Source organism: Eumetopias jubatus, unplaced genomic scaffold (genome assembly GCF_037043125.1).
Source record: "Eumetopias jubatus isolate StellerSeaLion01/CBP00866 unplaced genomic scaffold, mEumJub1_p1.0 scaffold_3, whole genome shotgun sequence".
Taxonomy (NCBI): domain Eukaryota; kingdom Metazoa; phylum Chordata; class Mammalia; order Carnivora; family Otariidae; genus Eumetopias; species Eumetopias jubatus.
In genome coordinates this window covers 129,384,597-129,403,005 of record NW_028274809.1, presented here as the reverse complement: position 1 = coordinate 129,403,005, position 18,409 = coordinate 129,384,597, and the positions used below count along the sequence as shown (strand labels likewise).

At 36.0% G+C, this 18,409-nt stretch overlaps 1 protein-coding gene across 12 annotated transcripts in view; it reads left to right on the top strand.

Annotated features, from left to right (window-relative positions):
• The first annotated feature begins 384 nt into the window (after nucleotides 1-384).
• SUPT20H (SPT20 homolog, SAGA complex component) overlaps nucleotides 385-18,409 on the top strand; it is a 38,656-nt gene continuing 20,631 nt past the window's right edge. For 7 of the 12 annotated variants that reach the window (XM_028104068.2, XM_028104062.2, XM_028104125.2 and 4 more), the window contains exons 1-10: nucleotides 385-551; nucleotides 2,607-2,703; nucleotides 5,616-5,651; nucleotides 6,315-6,373; nucleotides 6,669-6,735; nucleotides 9,566-9,695; nucleotides 10,671-10,774; nucleotides 13,375-13,491; nucleotides 13,712-13,765; nucleotides 16,694-16,833. In XM_028104068.2, the coding sequence (XP_027959869.1) occupies nucleotides 2,701-2,703; nucleotides 5,616-5,651; nucleotides 6,315-6,373; nucleotides 6,669-6,735; nucleotides 9,566-9,695; nucleotides 10,671-10,774; nucleotides 13,375-13,491; nucleotides 13,712-13,765; nucleotides 16,694-16,833 (710 nt within the window). In that variant the 5' untranslated portion in view covers nucleotides 385-551; nucleotides 2,607-2,700. Of the gene's footprint in view, nucleotides 552-650; nucleotides 811-2,606; nucleotides 2,704-5,615; nucleotides 5,652-6,314; nucleotides 6,374-6,668; nucleotides 6,736-9,565; nucleotides 9,696-10,670; nucleotides 10,775-13,374; nucleotides 13,492-13,711; nucleotides 13,766-16,693; nucleotides 16,834-18,409 lie in introns of those variants that run through there. The other 5 variants (XM_028104104.2, XM_028104091.2, XM_028104054.2 and 2 more) reach the window with 3 other exon arrangements.

The following is an 18,409-nucleotide window of genomic DNA, read 5'->3' as shown; positions in this document are numbered from 1 at the left end:
TACACTGTCGAAGGCTGAATGGCTTGAACTATTAATTGTAGAAATGGTGAAGTTCCCTTTCCATTTGGATGGGCTGAGATTAAAAGCTCGTTCCAAGAGTCTTTCACTCCAGAAATTCAGAAGGGCACCCTACCTTCCAAATAGCCACATCCTACCTCGCATTTTACGGGGCTGGATGCTGGGCCCGCGAAGGAGTTTGTGGGCCCCCCCAACTGCCGGGCCTGAGTCCCCACCCTCTTTGTGGGGACCCGCCCCGCCCCGCCCCGCCCCGCCCCGCCCCGGCAACACCAGCCTTTGGCGCGCAAGCCTCCTGGGTGCCGGCCGACCCTCCCAACTCCACCTCTTCCGCCTGCGGTCCCCAGCTCGCCCCGCCCAGCGCGCCAGTCGGAAGTGCGGGCGCCGGAACAGGCCTACGGCTGAGTTGCGACGCTCCAGCGAGGGGACCTACGGAACGAACCTGCAGCCTGCAGCGCGGGGCCCTCGCCCGCACGTCGCGTTCCAGCCGAGCCAGACGCGCCGTCATGAGGCCAGCGCGACGGCGTTCCGCACAGGTGGGTGGTGGCGAGTGGGAGTGGCGGGCCCCCAGCGACGGTTAGGCGCGCGAGATCTTGGCCGGGGTCAAAGGTAAGCGAGCGGCTTCCCGAGTGGCTTTTCGCGGTTTTCCACAGAGCCGGCGTCCGCAGAGGGAAGGTGTTCCCAGAGACGGGGACGGGCTGGGCTGAGCCCTCGCACCCCGGGTAGTAGCCTCAGTTGCCTCTGGCAGTGTTTCCAAGCAACGCTTTTCATTGTAGTTTGACTTTTGGATTCCAGGTACGGGTATTTCCGGAAATTTCCAAGAATTTCGCGTAGCGCTTCTTTGGGGGAGGGTTTCTTGGTATCCATATTGAATAAAGACTGTTCGCCCTGCTGTTGTGTTGTGGCGTTATATTGGTAAAACCTAAGGTGTTTCAAAAAAAAAAAAAAAACCCAAACAGTTGAAGCGTCAGGTCGATCAGGAAAAGCAGTGGAATCGGTTGCTAGTTTTACAGTTGGATTAATTACTGGTCCTTGCCATGGTTACCGGAGCTAGCTGTTCTGGAAGCCATCTCCTGTAACCATCGCATCAGGAGGGGCTGCGTTTTCCTGGGTACCATACATTAAAGTCCCTGGTAGGAAAATAGTGATTAGCAAGATTTTCCGAGTTAGATTGAGTATAATGTACGAAGGTTGAGAACCATGATATGAAGTTAGATCAAAATTAAGAAAAAAAAATGTACGTTAGTCTGAGCAGAATCCGATTGCTTTTTAAAATCTAAAAACGGGTGCTGGATTGAATGGCCTGAAGGTCGTGAGCTTTAGTAGAAAGAATCTAAGATTAAAAATTTAGAGGTCTGAATTCCAGTCTGTGTGATCTTGGGAAAATCCTTCGTTTTGAGTGCCTTATTTTGTACAATGGACACGATAATTACAATGGTTTTTTCACAGGGTTCTGGTAAATGCTGTATGCGGTCATAATGTTTGGTTTCTAAATTGTATACGTAGTTAATGGTTTTTGTCTGTAATACTTAAATAATTTAAAGTTGGGAAGCCTTCCTCTTCCCATCCCCCTCCCAATTTAGTGACAGAGATTAGATCATCACATCTTGCCTGTACCTGTTGTACCTTCATCTTTAGATTCAGTGGTCGGAAATTTTCACCTTAACTTAAACTCACATTAAACCCATGAGCTGTTGGAAGGTAGGATTAACGTCTTACTTTTTAAATTATTGTTCCTGGAACTTGGATGGTGCCTGTCATTTTTTGTTTTTTGTTTGTTTGTTTGTTTCTTAAACCCAAACTGGCAAAACCTAAGCTTTGGGTTCACCAAAAACAAAAACAATTTTACATGGAAAATACTGTTTTCAGTCACTTGAGGATGTGGTTTTTATAGCTTAATGGTGTGTAGACACACAAGTTAGAGGGAGTTAGGTAAAATTAGCCTTTGCATCACCTGGAGGTTTCAAAAAATTCTGATCCGTAGGCCCTACTCCAGACCAGTTAATCAGAATCACTGCATGAGTATACCACTTTTTAAAGCTCCCCAGATTATTCTGTTATGCAGCCAGGGTGAGAACCCATGTGTTAGGAGGAATGAGATTCTTCAGCAGTGTATCCAGTTTGCTTGAAGAGGGGAAGGGCTAGAGGGACTGGAGCTGTATCTGCCAAATGTAGCTTAGGATATTTGGGGGAATATCTTTAGAGGACTTTTATTAGTAGGTGTGATGAAATGTGCGATTTGTAAAGTGAACTGTACAGTGATGCAGGTTAGTGGATAGATTGTTAGAATAATCCATAGGAACAATGACAGTAGCAACAGTGGCGATGGAGAGGAGAAATTTGAAGACATTTATTCTTTTCTCTCCTGGATGTTAAATTTTTTGAAGAAAGCGAGTAATGATTCTAATTTACCTAGTTAAAACTGTACTTTTCAACAATTGTGTGATATGTGATTTTTATTGTTGCTGATTATTTAAAAATGTGTTCAAAAATTTCTATTTCTCAAGTAATTTTCCCTATTAACGAGATAATCTGATTTCTCTTAAGAGCTTTATGTTAATGTGGGGTTTTTGTTGTTTTTGCTTTTTTAGCACTATAAGATTGATATTAAAGACATGGTTTTCACCCCCCTTCATCAACGCACATAAGTTATCTCCTCTTTTTGGACCCCTATTTTATACCACAATGGTAAGCTATAGCTCATTATGTTCTTATTTGTGTTTTAGAATGTTCTCTTTATCTCTATAAAAATATCTGTATTACAGGTACAGAAATACTCACGTATGCCTAAGTTACCCTACCTAGGAGATTACTTAGCGCTCACCTGCAAAATCTTCTCTAGAAAATAGGGGGCTCATCTCTAGAAAATAGGGGGCTCATCTCTCAATTCAATATTATAATTATGTCTAACTTAAAAAGATAATTTGTCCTTATGTTTGTGAAGCATTAAAAAATATTTACTTCACCTGCCACAGTCAAATCACTGGCAAGGAGGGTGGGTATAAATACAAATGACTTGGAGGGGGCACAGGTTTCTCATTTTAAAATTCCTCTTAATTTAGATTGTTGTTGTTTAAAAACAAATGTAACCTGCTCACCACAAAAAACATTTAAAGCAGCATCAATGTTAGCCTTCTAATGGCACATTTCTGTTCACTGACTTAACAGTCATTAAACATACTTGGAGCTGGGCATTTACCTTTTGCCATGAAAATATTTAAAAACAAAGGGGAAAAAAATCACTTTATTGTGTTTGAAAGAAGCAGCAGCATTTAACAATGAAAAAATAAACACTGACCACAGTGCTGAATAAACCTTTGAAAACGTTTGTCCTCTCTTCTGATCTTGCCTATCCACCACTGCCTGTTAGAGAAAAGTAGTGCAGTCAAAATGAGGGGCTGACCTCAACTTAACATCTTGCATCCATATTAGCTATCACTTTCTCTCAAGTGTTAGACGGAGGTAGTGAATAAATGATGCTTATAAACATAAGCAGTTATATCTCACTAGAGCTTTTGAAGTTTTGATTTCAGAAGATGAGACATTTACTTGAGAAGACTTAACAGTAGCCAGTTGTCCTAGAGTATACATTTGTTTATTATAATTTTTTGTATGAACTTTAAGATTTTTATGACCAAAAGAATTAAAATAACCTTATATATTTGTTAAAAGGGCATATCTAGAGTTACAGTTTTGTGCTGGAAAATGGTTTATACTCGAGAATCTCATCTTGAATCCTGGGAACCAATTTCATTAGGAATCTGCTGCTTATAAGATTATTTTCATAAATTAAATTGGTATAAATTTATTTTAACTTTTTGAAATGATGGCATATTTTAGCCTTTTTTCACTTTTACGTTTTAGATGTTTGGTAATGTGAGTGGTTTTTTTTTGTTTGTTTTTTGTTTTTTGGGTTTTTTTGTTTTTTGTTTTTTTTATTGCAGTCTAAAATGACCAGCTATTTTTGTCGTCATATGAATTCTCCATCCCTAGGACTCGGGTGGCAGGGTCACTTAAACCTTTCCATGATTTCCAGAGGCTGGCAGTATTTCTTTTTCCCATTGCTTTCTTGGGATTTTGGTGGGTGCTAGCTTTTACCCCATAGAATTTAGTAGGTAGAATTACTGCAGTCTACAAAATAAAATAATTTAGGCCCTTGTTAATAAAAAATGAAAGTTCTCTGGCTCTCAGTGGAATTAAAAATTAGGGACTATCATTGTGAATGAAAAATACTGTAACACTGTATGGTACCCAAACCTCAAAATTAGAAAGAGATATCATTGGTGTTAAATTTACTTATTTAGGGGGCCTGGGTGGCTCAGTCAGTTAAGCAACTGCCTTCAGCTCAGGTCATGATTCCGGGGTCCTGGGATCGAGTCCCACATCGGGCTCCCTGCTCAGTGGGGAACCTGCTTCTCCCTCTGTGTGCTCCTCCCCCTGCTTGTGCTCTCTCTCTGTCAAGTAAATAAATAAAATCTTTAAAAAAAAAATTACTTATTTAAAACCTAATACTCTTTATTCTTAGATATCAGTACAAAAGAAGTTTTTACAAATGAAAACAGAGCTTACCTTCTTCTCTTGCCTTGATAAAAGGGTCTCAAAGAAATGGATGAAGGGTGGGAGTCTGTTCTTTATTCTCAGGCCTGACATGCAGTAATAAAACTATTATTTCATTAATTTTAGATGCATTTTCTTATACATTTTAATATTAGCCCATGAGTCTACAATTAAGGACATCTTGCAGTTATAATTGGCTGCATTTTTTTCTTAATATTACCTAGGATACTGATGCATACTTACAGTTGATGGTATCTTAAAGTCCTTGAAACATGGTAATGATAGCTATCATTTATTGCATTTCTACTGGGCACTGACCTAGAAACCTTATATTATAGATTCTCTGCATTAAGATATTAAGAATTTCTGGGCGCCTGGGTGTCTCAGTTGGTTAAGCGACTGCCTTCAGCTCAGGTCATGATCCTGGAGTCCCGGGATCAAGTCCCACATCGGGCTTCCTGCTCAGCGGGGAGTCTGCTTCTCCCTCTGACCCTCTTCTCGCTCGTGCTTTCTATCTCTCATTCTCTCTCTCTCTCTCAGATAAATAAATAAATAAATAATCTTTAAAAAAGATATTAAGAATTTCTAAATTGGTGTTAGGTACCAATATAACAGCACCCCCGATTTTCAGGATTCCTAGCAGATTAGGAGAGTTAATCTTTGCTTCACTTTAATTGCATACTGGATGGCTGTGTATTTTCCTGAATGGTGCTCTTAGAATGTTAAAGAACTTGAAGTTTATAGAATGGTAGTAGTTTCTATATCCAGCCATTGGCTATATATTAGCCTCCATAAACACTAGCCAGAGAAAACCATTTTAGCATTTCTTATATAATTTATTGTCATAATCAGGTGCCCAAGACTGACATGATTTTTCTTTGTAATATATCTTGAACATACAGTGGGGTGGGTGGATATAAAATAAAGGAAAATATGTTAGATGTGTTTTAGAAAATAAAAACGTATATAAACATTTAACTAGAAGTGTTATATTATTTTTTGTGAAAATAACTAATACCAAATACACTATTTACTTTTTACAGCAACAAGCTTTAGAACTAGCTTTGGATCGTGCTGAGGTGAGGTGTGACTAAGTTACATATTGAAATAGTGTTGTCTTAATTAACAAAACTCAGTTTTAAGAGATTTTTGTATGTGGTTCTCAGAGGAGTACATTAACATAACTTTAGGATAAGTATGCATATAATTTTGCTATAAATAAAAATACTTTGTGATGAGGTTTGGGTCATCTCTTATTTGGAATTTTTAGTGTAGAATAAAAATTATTGAACAAAGACATAGAATTTCTAAAATCATGTTTTCCTTTTTGATAAGTTTTCTAATTACTCAATTAAAGGGGAAAATAGTTCAAAAATATATAGAGTTCTTACAACTGGATAAGCTGTGCATATTCTGAACAACCATAAAACATTTTGAAAATAATTCTGACCTGTGAAATCACAGTTCTGAAACTATATGATTTTGCTTGTATCATAGCAGTGAAATATTGTGTTAAATTATAGAGCAGTTTAAATTTCACTTGTTTGTAACATAAATTTAGATGTTAAGTAGTTTAAGGTATAAGTAGTTAAGGTATAATTTAATATGAATCAGAGACTTGAGTGACTAGTTTTTTGGTCTTAACACGTTTTAGGTATACTTATAATAGAGCTGTTCATACAATAGAGCTGTTCATGCACTAAGCAAAAGGCAAGCTGTTTTCATAAACTTTTCTTTTTTAGTATGTCATTGAAAGTGCCCGACAGAGACCTCCTAAAAGGAAATACCTGTCTAGTGGAAGGTATGAGTACTTAATTGATTGATATCTTTGTGATTATTGAAAATATGATAGCTACCACTTACTGCATTCCCTCTAGGCACTGTGCTAGAAGTGTTAGAGGTACTTTACAGGTATTAGAAATTTCTAAGTTGATATTAGCTACTATATCCAACCCCACTTCACCCCCAGTTTGGGAGAAATTGGGGAAAAAATTAGGGAAAATTTCAAAATTGCATTCATTTTATGATTATAATATTTTGAAATGAAATATTTCATTTCGTCAAACAAAATAATATTTTGTTTCATTAAATTTTAGAAAATCTGTATTTCAAAAACTTTATGACTTATATATTGAAGAATGTGAAAAAGAGCCTGAAGTTAAGGTAAGTATAAATTTTTTATGTTGTTACTGCTTTTGAAATGTAGAGGAAGAGGGACATTTGAAGGAGTTAAATTTGAAGCACATCATGATTTATATTTTTGTGAGTGAACTAACATCTTTTCCAGCCAAACTAGCCAATTCTGCAGCTGACCCATAACCTTGGCTAATCTGGCACTGGGTAGAGATCACCTGCTTAGGTAAGAGAGGTGAACAGTGTTTGCCAAGTAATGGAAAATATTTCCTTGAGAAGCTCAAAGAAGCAGAGTCACCATATATATTATCTTTTGCTTCTTTTCCCCCTGATAAGTGATTTGTAGACCAAAGACAGGAGGAAAAAAGTAGCTATTTCCTCAGGGTGATTTGCACTGGAAAGGTCATAAGGACATGTAGGAAATTCAGGTGTGATAATAAAAGATGAATTTGGTCACAAAAATTACTTCAGGGCTAGGTTAACTTAACTCATTTTTATTTAGTATAAAAGTATGAGCAATAGAAATGTAGCAAATTGATTTCTTGATATCTTTTGGATTTGGGGGCTATAAGAGCCTTAAAAAGCTTTGTGAACTTCTTTAAAGGTGAACACCATTGTGCTCGCTATGGCAGCACATAAGCTAAACATGAATACCATTTGGGGCGCTTGGGTGGCTCAGTGAGTTAAGCGTCGGACTCTTGATTTCGGCTCACGTCATGATCTGAGATGGAGCTCTGTGTAGAGCCTGCTTAAGATTCTCCCTCTGCCCCTTGTGCACTTTCTCTTAAAAAGAAAAATACTTTTTTACCTTTTAGGCAAAAAAATTAGTAGAATGCCAATAATATCTAGCCTTTAAAATCTTAACATGGGGAAAAAATGATAGATAAGTATGGAATAAATCTTGTATGTTTCTCATAAATTTTGTTGAGGTATAATTGATGTATGATAAATTGCACATGTTTATTAAATATATATTTTGTAAGTTTTGACATATGTACACCCATTAAACTATGACCACAATCAGTATAACAGTATAACGAACATGTCCAGCATCTCAGAGACAGAACTAAGGATACATAATAATTCTAAATTGGGGTTACCAGTCATTATCTGCCAGCTGAATCTAGCTGAAACGCTGCATGTTTTTGTAAATGAAGTTTTATTGGAATCCAGCCGTATCCATTCATTTATGTCTTATCTGTGGCTGATTTAAAGGTACAACGGCAGAATTAAGTATTTGCAACACAGACCATACATAGCCTACAAGCCTAAAATACTATCTAAGCCCTTTAAGTGAGAAATTTTCTGACCTCTGAATTTTTGCTCACCCCAGAACTAAGTGGAAACCAACTTGCTGTCTTGAAGGGATACTCAGTCCTGTTACAATTTATCTGTTCTGTCTTATGTCAAATTAGAAGGTTTTTCTCTACACTTGAAAATACTTTTAAAATTTTAGTCTCTCTCTACTAAATCTTTTTCTCTTTTTTAAGTTTTTTTGTTTGTTTTGGGTTTTGGTTTTTTGGGGTTTTTTTTTGTTGTTTTGTTTTTTGTTTTTTTTCGAGAGAGTACACAGTGGGGAGGTGTAAAGGAAGAGGGAGAAAGAATCTCAAGCAGATTCTGCACTGAGTGCAGAGCCTGACATGGGGCTCGATCTCATGACCCTGAGATCATGACCAGAGCTGAAACCAAGTCAGAGGCTTAACCAACTGCACCACCCAGGTGCACCCCTCTGCTGATTCTTTTTTAAATAGTTGTTGATTTGCTCATTTTTTAAAAATTTTCAAAATTCTGGGGGGTTTTGTTCCATGGTTACGATAAATCAATTTATCATTTGTCTTTGCATGTAACTGTGTATGTACATGTTTAATATAAAATACTCGGGTTTGTTCTTTGAGATCCTGCAAAACTATTCTATTGACTCAATTTTTTGTAAATAAAATTTGATGAAATAAATTGTAATATCTGTATATGTGAGTTTCATTTTAAAACACATGCATTTCTAAAATAATGGATTTTTAGGTATGTATACTGTTTCCTGATTTTTTTCTTTTTTACACAAAATAGTTTCTAGGGGTGCCTGGGTGGCTCAGTTGGTTAAGCGTCTGCCTTTGGCTCAGGACTTGATTCCAGAGTCCCAGGATTGAGCCTCACATCAGGCTCCCGGCTCGGAGGAGAGTCTGCTTCTCCCTCTCCCTCTGATCATGCTTTCTCTCTCACTCACTCCCTTGCTCAAATAAATAAATAAAATCTTAGGAAAAAAATAGTTTCTAAAGAGCTGTTATATTGAATTTATAGAAATTGCTTAAATTCCTAATTTCTTCTTACCAGCTAGTTGTCTTTGAGCCTAACATTACAGCTAACTAGAGCTGTTGAATTTGTTTGGATCTAATTTATGCCAGAAAATATTTTAAAAAATGGACACCAGTAACAGTACAATCAAAGGTGATACCCCAAATTCTTTATGTGTAGACTTATACTTAATAGAAACTTAAGTATATGACGTGTATGTTTTATATATTTGCCTTCATGGTTTTGCATTTTATTCATTTAAGTATTTTTGTTATATTTTGCCTATATGCAAAGATATGTATTTTATATATCAATTTTTATTTTTTTATAGATCACTTTTTTATTTATGGTATGAAGTCATTTGTGTAAAACGTAGAATAGACCAAAATTGAGTTTACATAGATGTGTCTTATATTTGGTGGCTGTAGTGTTTGTGAATCTTACCCATATATTCAGGATCATAATGTGGAAGGAGCACTAAAAGATTAATTCAGGTCTGATTTTGTTAAATCATAGCATTTTTGTTACGGTTATGCCAAATTATTTTCATGAGCTCTGCCTCTTTTTAAAGCAGAAATTAAGAAGAAATGTGAATTTGTTAGAGAAGCTTGTTATGCAAGAGACATTGTCCTGTTTAGTGGTCAACCTATACCCAGGAAATGAGGGATATTCTCTGATGCTCAGGGGAAAAAATGGATCAGGTAAGAACCTTCAGAGAGCTGCAGCCACAAAAATCCCTCTGCAAGAAAGGATGTGCTATCTTTTAGAAGTGTTTTAACGTGCAAAGTGATCTGTCCCTCAGAGCAGTGATGACTTGATAAAGAAAACATGAGCCCAAATTTTCCTCTTTACGAAGTTTTGTTAGAAAGTATCTGTAAGATGATTACCTTTATGCATATACATTTGAAGAGAATTCTCATTGAGTTATGTCTTTGAAGTTAAATTATATAAGACCTAACCTTTAAATAATTGACACAATTTTCTTCTTATTGCTTTTTACATTTTAAGGTAGCATGAGGTGTTTTTATGTTTTCCTACTGTATTTTGAGTATACTCTTGGGTCTGAAACCTTCAAAATCAGATTTGCTGCCTTTTGAATAATTTACTTATTTAGTAACATTTATTTCTATTAATGTAAACTTGAAAATAGTTTTGAAATGTCAGCACTCTTAGATTTCACTAAAGAGACATCTAGAAATTTGATGTGGTGGTGATGATGTGGGTCCAGTTAAGGATTTTTTTCCTTTGTTGATAATTGTAACAGAATTTTGTTCTGTAAGTGACCATTTTTCAGATGAGATACCAAATTATCATACTGATTTTCAGATTAGATTAAGTAGTCTTCAAGGGACTTTCAGTTACCAGTGTTGGAATTTTATCATATTCTGATTATTGTACTGCTGGCTGTAATTTGCTTTATGTTGTTATGCCAGAATTTTTTCCATAGTGTGTTGTGGGTTTTCTCCTTTCTGGCCTAAAATTGTATACAGTTTACAAAGTCTTTCAGTAGTATGTGAAGTGATTCATTTATAAGACTTAAATAAAGAAGGACTTTAGAAAAGCCTTTGGGATTTATTCTCTCTCTTTTTTTTTTTATGGAAACTCATTTAAATTATACAACTAAGCTTTGCAGTGAGCCTGAACATTTTTCAGAAACTTTGTGTTTTAATATTAAGATTCTGAGACCATTCGACTGCCTTATGAAGAAGGAGAATTGCTTGAATACTTGGATGCAGAAGAATTACCTCCTATTTTGGTTGATCTCCTAGAAAAATCTCAGGTACAAAATTTTTCTGTAAATTGTTGTTAGAGAGGCACCTGGGTAACTCAGTCGGTTAAGTGTCTGCCTTCAGCTCAGGTCATGATCTCAGGATCTTGGGATTGAGCCCTGCATTGGGCTCCCTGCTCAGCAGGGAGTCTGTTTCTCCCTCTCCCTCTCCCACTCCCCTCCGCAACCCCTCCACCCCACTCATGCTCGCGCGCACTCTCTCAAATAAATAAAATCTTGGGGAAAAAAATAAATGTCATTAGATTTGTCAACTCTATGGCATTTGTTATAAATGATAATTATGTTCTTGATGGTGCTTAGAACATTAAGTGAGACGTTACATATAGTTATATGGTAACCCATTTTATTATGGGATACTCACCCTTTAGGATGTACTGAAATGTGTAGATTTAGTTAATTCTTCTAAAATTGCTTTAACAGGTAGCTCATTTGTTGGAAATCTCTCTATACCTACAACCAAGATTATGGGAGAAACTACTCCTTGGCTTCACTCCAGCAATACTATATACTTAGGAAAAAGAAGCCAGTGGGAATTTCCATTTTCTCCTAGTCCTGGTCAACTACATCCACATCTCTGTTCACACTTTCTGCCTGCCTCTCTGTTAAAATGGATGAATGCTCTACCTAAGAAATCTCCTCTACTTGTATTCTGGTCACTTTTCTGTTCTTGTCTTTTTTTTTTTTTTTTTTTAAGATTTTATTTATTTGTCAGAGAATCTCTGACAAATAAATAAATGGGGGGGAGCAGCAGGCAGAGGGAGAAGCAGGTTCCCCGCTGAGCAAGAAGTCCGATATGGGGCTTAATCCCAGGACCCTGATATCATGACCTGAGCCAAAGGTAGCCACTTAACTGACTGAGCCACCCAGGCGTCCCTTCTGTTCTCATCTTAATTGGTCTCAACAGAATTCAGTGCAATGACTGCTTCCTCCTGGAAACACTCTTCTTTTGTCTTCTGACACCTCACATTCTGGTTTTCCTCTCCTCTGTATTTCTTCTGTCTTCTTTACTGTCATCTCTGTTCCCTTCATAAATGTGTGAAGGTTTCAGGGTTCAATCCTACGCCCTCTATTCTTTAGTAACACTCTGTCCCTGGATGATCTCAACCAGTGTCATGAGTTTTAAAATAACATTTAATCCCTTTGCTTTTATCTCTCTCCATGACTATTCCATCAAGCTCCAAACTTGTATTTACTAGGTTATGTAATAAGTTTCTCAAACTTAACATGACGAGAACAGAAATTTTTATTTTCTACCCCCAAACCAGTTTCAGTCTTTGTAATCTATGACCCTGCTTTCCCCTTTCACAATCAGTCCCTCAGCAAATGTCACCTGTACCTTCAAAATATATATGGTCGTGACCTGCTATAGTTACCTTGCTGAACTTTTTGCTTTCATTCTAAAACCCCAGAAATCAATTCTCCACAGATAGGTAGATTAAGCTTAAAAAACAAAAGAAATTGGAAAAAAAAAAAGTTCTCAGCTTAAAATCTTCAGTGTTTTCTCACTGTACAAAACCCCTGCCGCCTTGTCTTCATCTCTTGATTCTCTGCTCACTACACTGCAGCCATCCATTGTTTTTTACATACTTAAACACACCAACCTTATTCCTACCTTAAGACCTTTCATCTGCTGTTCTTGTGTTTGGAATGATCAGTGCCGGATGTCTGGCCCTTTTGTGATTCAGGCCTCACCTAAAAAGTCATTCCCTCAGAGAAGTTTTTATCTGAAACCACAATCTAAGTTAGCTCCTCCCTATTTTATTTCCTTTCCAGCATTCATCGGTATCTAAGATTATCTTATTTCTGTACATGTTTATTGCCTGTCTTCCCACACTAAGAGCAAATGTTCTCCCACCACCACTATCTGTGAAGCTTCTTGGATAGTGCCTGGCATATAGTTCACATTGTCATGGCTCAATAAAATACTTGTTAAAAAGAATGAGCATAATAACAACTCATAGCAAAGAAAGTCCCCAGTAAAAGTTCTAAAGGGGCGAAAAACATAGTATTATAAGTGCCTATAGCAGGTTGTGATTAGCAAGACTTGAGTGATAAAGGTTCTTACCTTTGGACCAGAAAACAATATGTTTGGCTGAAAATTATTATTTGAATTTATAGTTAGCTTTCTTCCTTTTATTAATAAAGTCACATTTATTGGAAATCTTAGCAGAGCAAATAGTAGTCATATCCAGAAACTGAAACTCTGGCAGGGTTGATTGACAATTTGTAACAAAGACAAACTTCATAAAAATGACAAAGTTAGCAAAGTATAGCTGTGAGCCAGTGAGCATCAAGAACAGCATTTCTAGTGATTTGTAACATTAATAGTATATAAATGCCAAAACTCAGTCCATAACTAGAATTCATTAAGTTGATTTTAAACTGCTTCTTGAGTCATAGTGATGAACATAAAATAATTCCTTGGAAAGTTTATATAATGGTAAATCCACCGGTAAGGAAGGCCACTTAAGATTATGTGAGTGGCCAGAAGTATTGCATAAGCATGTAAAGAACCTGAAACATTGAATGTAAGCACTCTTATGTAGGCTTTTAAAAAATGACATTTACTTAAATGTTTTCACTCAAAACAGGTTAATATTTTTCATTGTGGATGTGTCATAGCAGAAATACGTGACTACAGGCAGTCCAGTAATATGAAGTCTCCTGGTTACCAAAGTAGGCATATTCTCTTACGACCAACAATGCAGGTAAGGAATGTTTAAGTATTTTAGGGGCACCTGGCTGGCTTAGTTGGTGGAGGAGTGGGTGACTCTTGATCTGAATTGCAAGTTCAAGTTGGGAGTAGAAATTACTTAAAAATAAAATCTTAAAGGAATTTTAGTTTTTATTTAGAGTTTTACTTATTAAATATCTTCATATGTTTCTTTGTCTATATATTGTTTTTTTTTAATTTTTGTTTTTTTGTAGACTTTGATCTGTGATGTACATTCAATAACAAGCGATAACCACAAATGGACCCAGGTTAGTTGTTTTTTAATCCCAAACAGGCAAATAAAGGAACAATACTTAACATTAAGCTAAGCAAAAGATATTTTATTTATAATTTTATTCAAGAGTAAATTTGGGGATTTCTTTATGAGCTGTAGAAATCGGGGGTCTCCTCATCCATGCAATAATGGGTCAAGGAACTAAGCAGTTCCATCCCATTTGCTTTAGGACCATGGTGAAACAGGGTTAGGCTGACCTGATCTACCCAATGTGTGAAACTTAGTTTTTTATCCCATCTCAAATGGAAGAAAAATACTTGTTTTTATACCATGGATACAAATAGATACTGGTTTTCTATGATCTAGGATTCTAAAGCAGGTCTAGCCTGTCTTTTTGCCGTTCACACCAGTTGTAGCACTAGAACTTTAAGACTAGCCAGTTAACTGGTGCTGGTTCAGTATATATTTGGTGTCCGCTCATAAGAGTGTTGACTTATTTCTCTGCTACTACAGAGAGGAATAGTTACTAAACCAAAGAAAATATCAATAATGAAAATTATCTGCAAAATGTGGTTATGAATAAGATGTAGTCATCAGTAACTGTCAAGTGTTAGGTTTTAGTTTGGACTATAATCTTTTCGCCTGCAAGGTTAAAAGCTATTGAAAGAATATTCAGAACCCCCAAAAAAACCTCATTCGTCACCATAAGAGGTTGCTAGGGTGTTAGTTTCTTATTCTGAATGTTGATGAATAAAGGGAGAGATTGTGGCATTTTATTCTGCTTTTCCTATATGAACTGTATGTTAGATAGCCAAATAGTAACTAGGAGGAAATTCTTGAGGAAAATTATCTTGAAAGTTTTCACCACAAGAAAAAAACTTTTTGTTGCTGTGGGTAACTAGACTTACTGTGATGGCCATTTTGCAGTGTTTACAAATATCAAATCACTTGTGTACCTGAAAATAGTATGTCAGTTACACCTCAGTAGAAAAGAGGGAGAACAAACAGAATTATCCTGGTACAAAGTAAATGTTAGTAGAGGACATTTCATTTCTACACATTTCCTATAAGAAATGTGTAGTTTCTGTCTTTGAAAAATATCACCTGCATTCTTTGAAAACTACCACCTATATCTTAACACAGTTTATTTTTCTTAATTGCTTTCATATAAACATGGATTTAGAGTTAACTTGTGAGAACATAACACAAATATGCTTCAATAATGATTTAAGAAGGTTCCAGTAAGAATCAGGAAGTATAGAAGACAATTTAGCATTAATATTTCTGATATTGGTGAGATTTGAATTTCTTTGGGTGAGATGCATACAGATGGTGCTTTGTAATTAAGGATTCCAAATAGCAGAAATTTTTAGTTGTGATTTCACATATTATGTGATTTCACATACTAATAGTATCTCAACTTAATTTCCCTTCAGTTTTATACCGTTAAATGTTGATGTAGGCTCCATAGCATTCCTGCCAGATGGGTAATCTTAATGTGTGGAGTGCACAATGAAAGGTGTACTCCCTGCACATATATAGGAATAATTCCAGCTAATAGGTACAAAAGAAATAAATGATAGATTTTTTAAAAATCAATTTGGAAGTCTTGATGAATTAATGAATCTAGACAGATGTAATTCTTAGGTATAAAAACAATTAGATCGTAGGTTTGTAGGAATATTTATGATGCAGAGATCTGACTAACCCCACTGATGTAAAAGTGGGATAGTCAGTCATTGTATTCCTCCTGGTATGATGCAAGAGAAAGTACACAGTAGTACCAATAAAGAATTCTTGCCTAAAACAACAGAACCATAATTAAGCTTCTAGATCTAACAGTTTATAGGGAATTCGGGGAAATAAAAGAAACTATTAAATGACACAGTGAGGAAGCAGCCAGTCAGATCCAGTTAAAGGCCACAAGGAAGTAGTTGCTCAAATCCAACAAACCAATTGCATGAGAAAAGGGAAAAAAAGTTGGGAGAAGGAGATGATCACATTACAGAACAAAAAAAGATGTTTAAAACAGATAAAAACCAAATACCTTTGGCCTTGTTTGAGTTCAAATTCAAACAAACCAACTAAAAATACACTCTTGAGATAATGGGAAATTTAAAGCCAGACTGTTTGTTAGAACTTCTTATCAGTTAGCAATGCGTGCTGAAGTATTTTCAGATGAAATAATACATCAAAGATGTCTTAAATAACTCCAGCAAAACAAAAGCATAAGTTACAGAGGCAGTTGCTAATGAAATTGAGTGTTGGTACATGAGTGTCACCACACTTCTGCTTTTGTGTATGTTTGAAAATATCCATAATAAAAAGTTGAAGTATTGAAAGCAGCAGTGTTTTGTTTTTTGCAAAATATTGATTGACTCATTTAACCATAAAAAATGTAGTTGTTGCTGTTAAAATATTTCAGTGATTAAGCAAAAAAAAAAAAAAATGCAGTATTTCTTACGTAATACCAGTAAAAGACCTGTTATACACTTTGGAATTGGGTATATAGAGTTTACACAGTATTAGTGTAATCATTTTTATTCTTGAAATGAAGTTATGTATAGAATGGGACTGTTAATCTCTGTTATTGAAAGTGCTGTGATCTTTCATAATTCTGTGGGCTTTGTGGGAGCAGATGATTTTATGTGTTTTGTTCACCACTTAATCTTCAACTCTTAGAATAGGGCCCAACATGTAGGTGTTCAGCAAATATTTGTTCAATTAATGAATAGGCACTCTTAAAAACTTGACCATTTTGAACACTGTACAAATTACTGAATTTCCATTAATGGTTTCATTATGCTGTCAAGTTTTTGAAGTTTACACAAAGGTTGGAACTTGAAATACTGTGTTTTATAGTAGTACATAACAGAATTCCAAGGAATATTTCTAGATTAAGAGGTATGTGTGATTTGAAAAACTTAAATCTGTTACTGACATACGCTCTTACACATTTTAGGAAGATAAACTTTTGCTTGAGAGCCAACTGATCCTAGCTACAGCAGAACCATTGTGTCTTGATCCTTCTATAGCAGTAACCTGCACTGCAAACAGACTGCTTTATAATAAGCAAAAGATGAACACGCGCCCAATGAAACGGTAATTGCCTTTTTAGATAGGTAAACCGAAAGATGCTCCTAGGCAAGTAGCTTTACATTTTGCTATTTATGGTATCTTCCCCCTCCAAAGTATATAAGTGCTCTGACTTTTTTTAAAATAGGATTTTAATGGCCTTATATTACTTTTTTTGTGTATTATGGTTTTTTAATACCGTCTGCTTTATACTAAAGTGGTGCATTCTGTGCATTTTGTGAAAGAACAAACTTCTAAAGTTTAGTCTGTTTACCAAAAAGAGAGGCTCAGACGAGTATAAACAATAATTCATTTATTAATTACAAATAACCAATAACCTGTTTGTTTTGTTAATACTCCTTTTAAAGAAACGATTTATAATTTATTTTTGAGATCTGATAAAATATCAGTCTGACAAGTCAATTTATAACCAGATGCCTTTTTATAACATGGTAATTTGTTTTTAAATGTTTTATCTATCTCTTTTACTTAATATTAACTTGGACTGCAGTTATAGTTGGTTCATCATTAAGTACTTCTGACATAATTGTTTGAATTGCCCACTTTGGATAATCTTCAAGTTTGGAGGAGTTCAAAACCTATCCTTTTTCTAAATTCCTTAATTTACTATGTAAATAACATATGCTGTGGAAAAGATACAGTTTCAGAAATAGTGAAATAAGTCCATATAAGATTGTCAGCAGTCCTATAAAATCTCTTTGTATCTCTCCACATCTCCATGCCCACTGCTAAATCATAATTAAAGTCAGCATCATCTTCATCTTATTTCTGTAGTAAATTCCTATTTGACCGGTCTTCCTGCTACTATCTTTGCTCCCTTCTGATCTATTTGTCACGTAAGCAAACTGAAATAATCTTTTAAAAACTTCAAAGGAGATTATGTCACTACTTGCTTAAATTTCCCTAAAGCTTCCCATTGTATTTCACATTAAATCTAAACACGTTACCATTGATCTGCAAGGCCCCTTTCTCACTCTCTGACTTCATTATGTGGATCCTCATGCTCTAATCACACCTATTTTCTGGTTTTAAAACAAATTTTTAATTCTTTTTTAGTTTTTAAATTCTTCTTTGTGCTTCAGATACTCATTTCCTGATCTTTTTTCTTTTTTTTTTTTTTAAGATTTTATTTATTTGAGAGAGAGGGAGAGAGCACGAGGGGTGGGAGACACAGGGAGAGGAAAAAGCAGACTCCCTACCAAGCAGGGAACCTAGCACGGGGCTTTATCCTAGGACCCTGAGATCACAACCCAAGCCAAAGACAGGTGCCCAACTATTCAAGCCACCCAGGCGCCCGCCCTGATCTTCTCATAGGCAGTTCCTTCTTGCCATTCATGGCTCAGCTCACACATCATTTCTTCAGAGTCCAGTCCTTCCTTTCTCTTACCTAATGCTGCCCTCTCTGTCACTGACTCACCACAGGACTCTGTTTTGTTTTGTTTTTTTCCTCCTCCTGATCAGTGCTGTCTGAAATGATCTTACCTGTTTACTTGTGAATGTCTGTTTTCCTGTCTGGACTATCAGCTCCATGGTAGCAGGAATCTAATCCTGTTGTTTTATTTATCTGTATTGTTTATCTTGT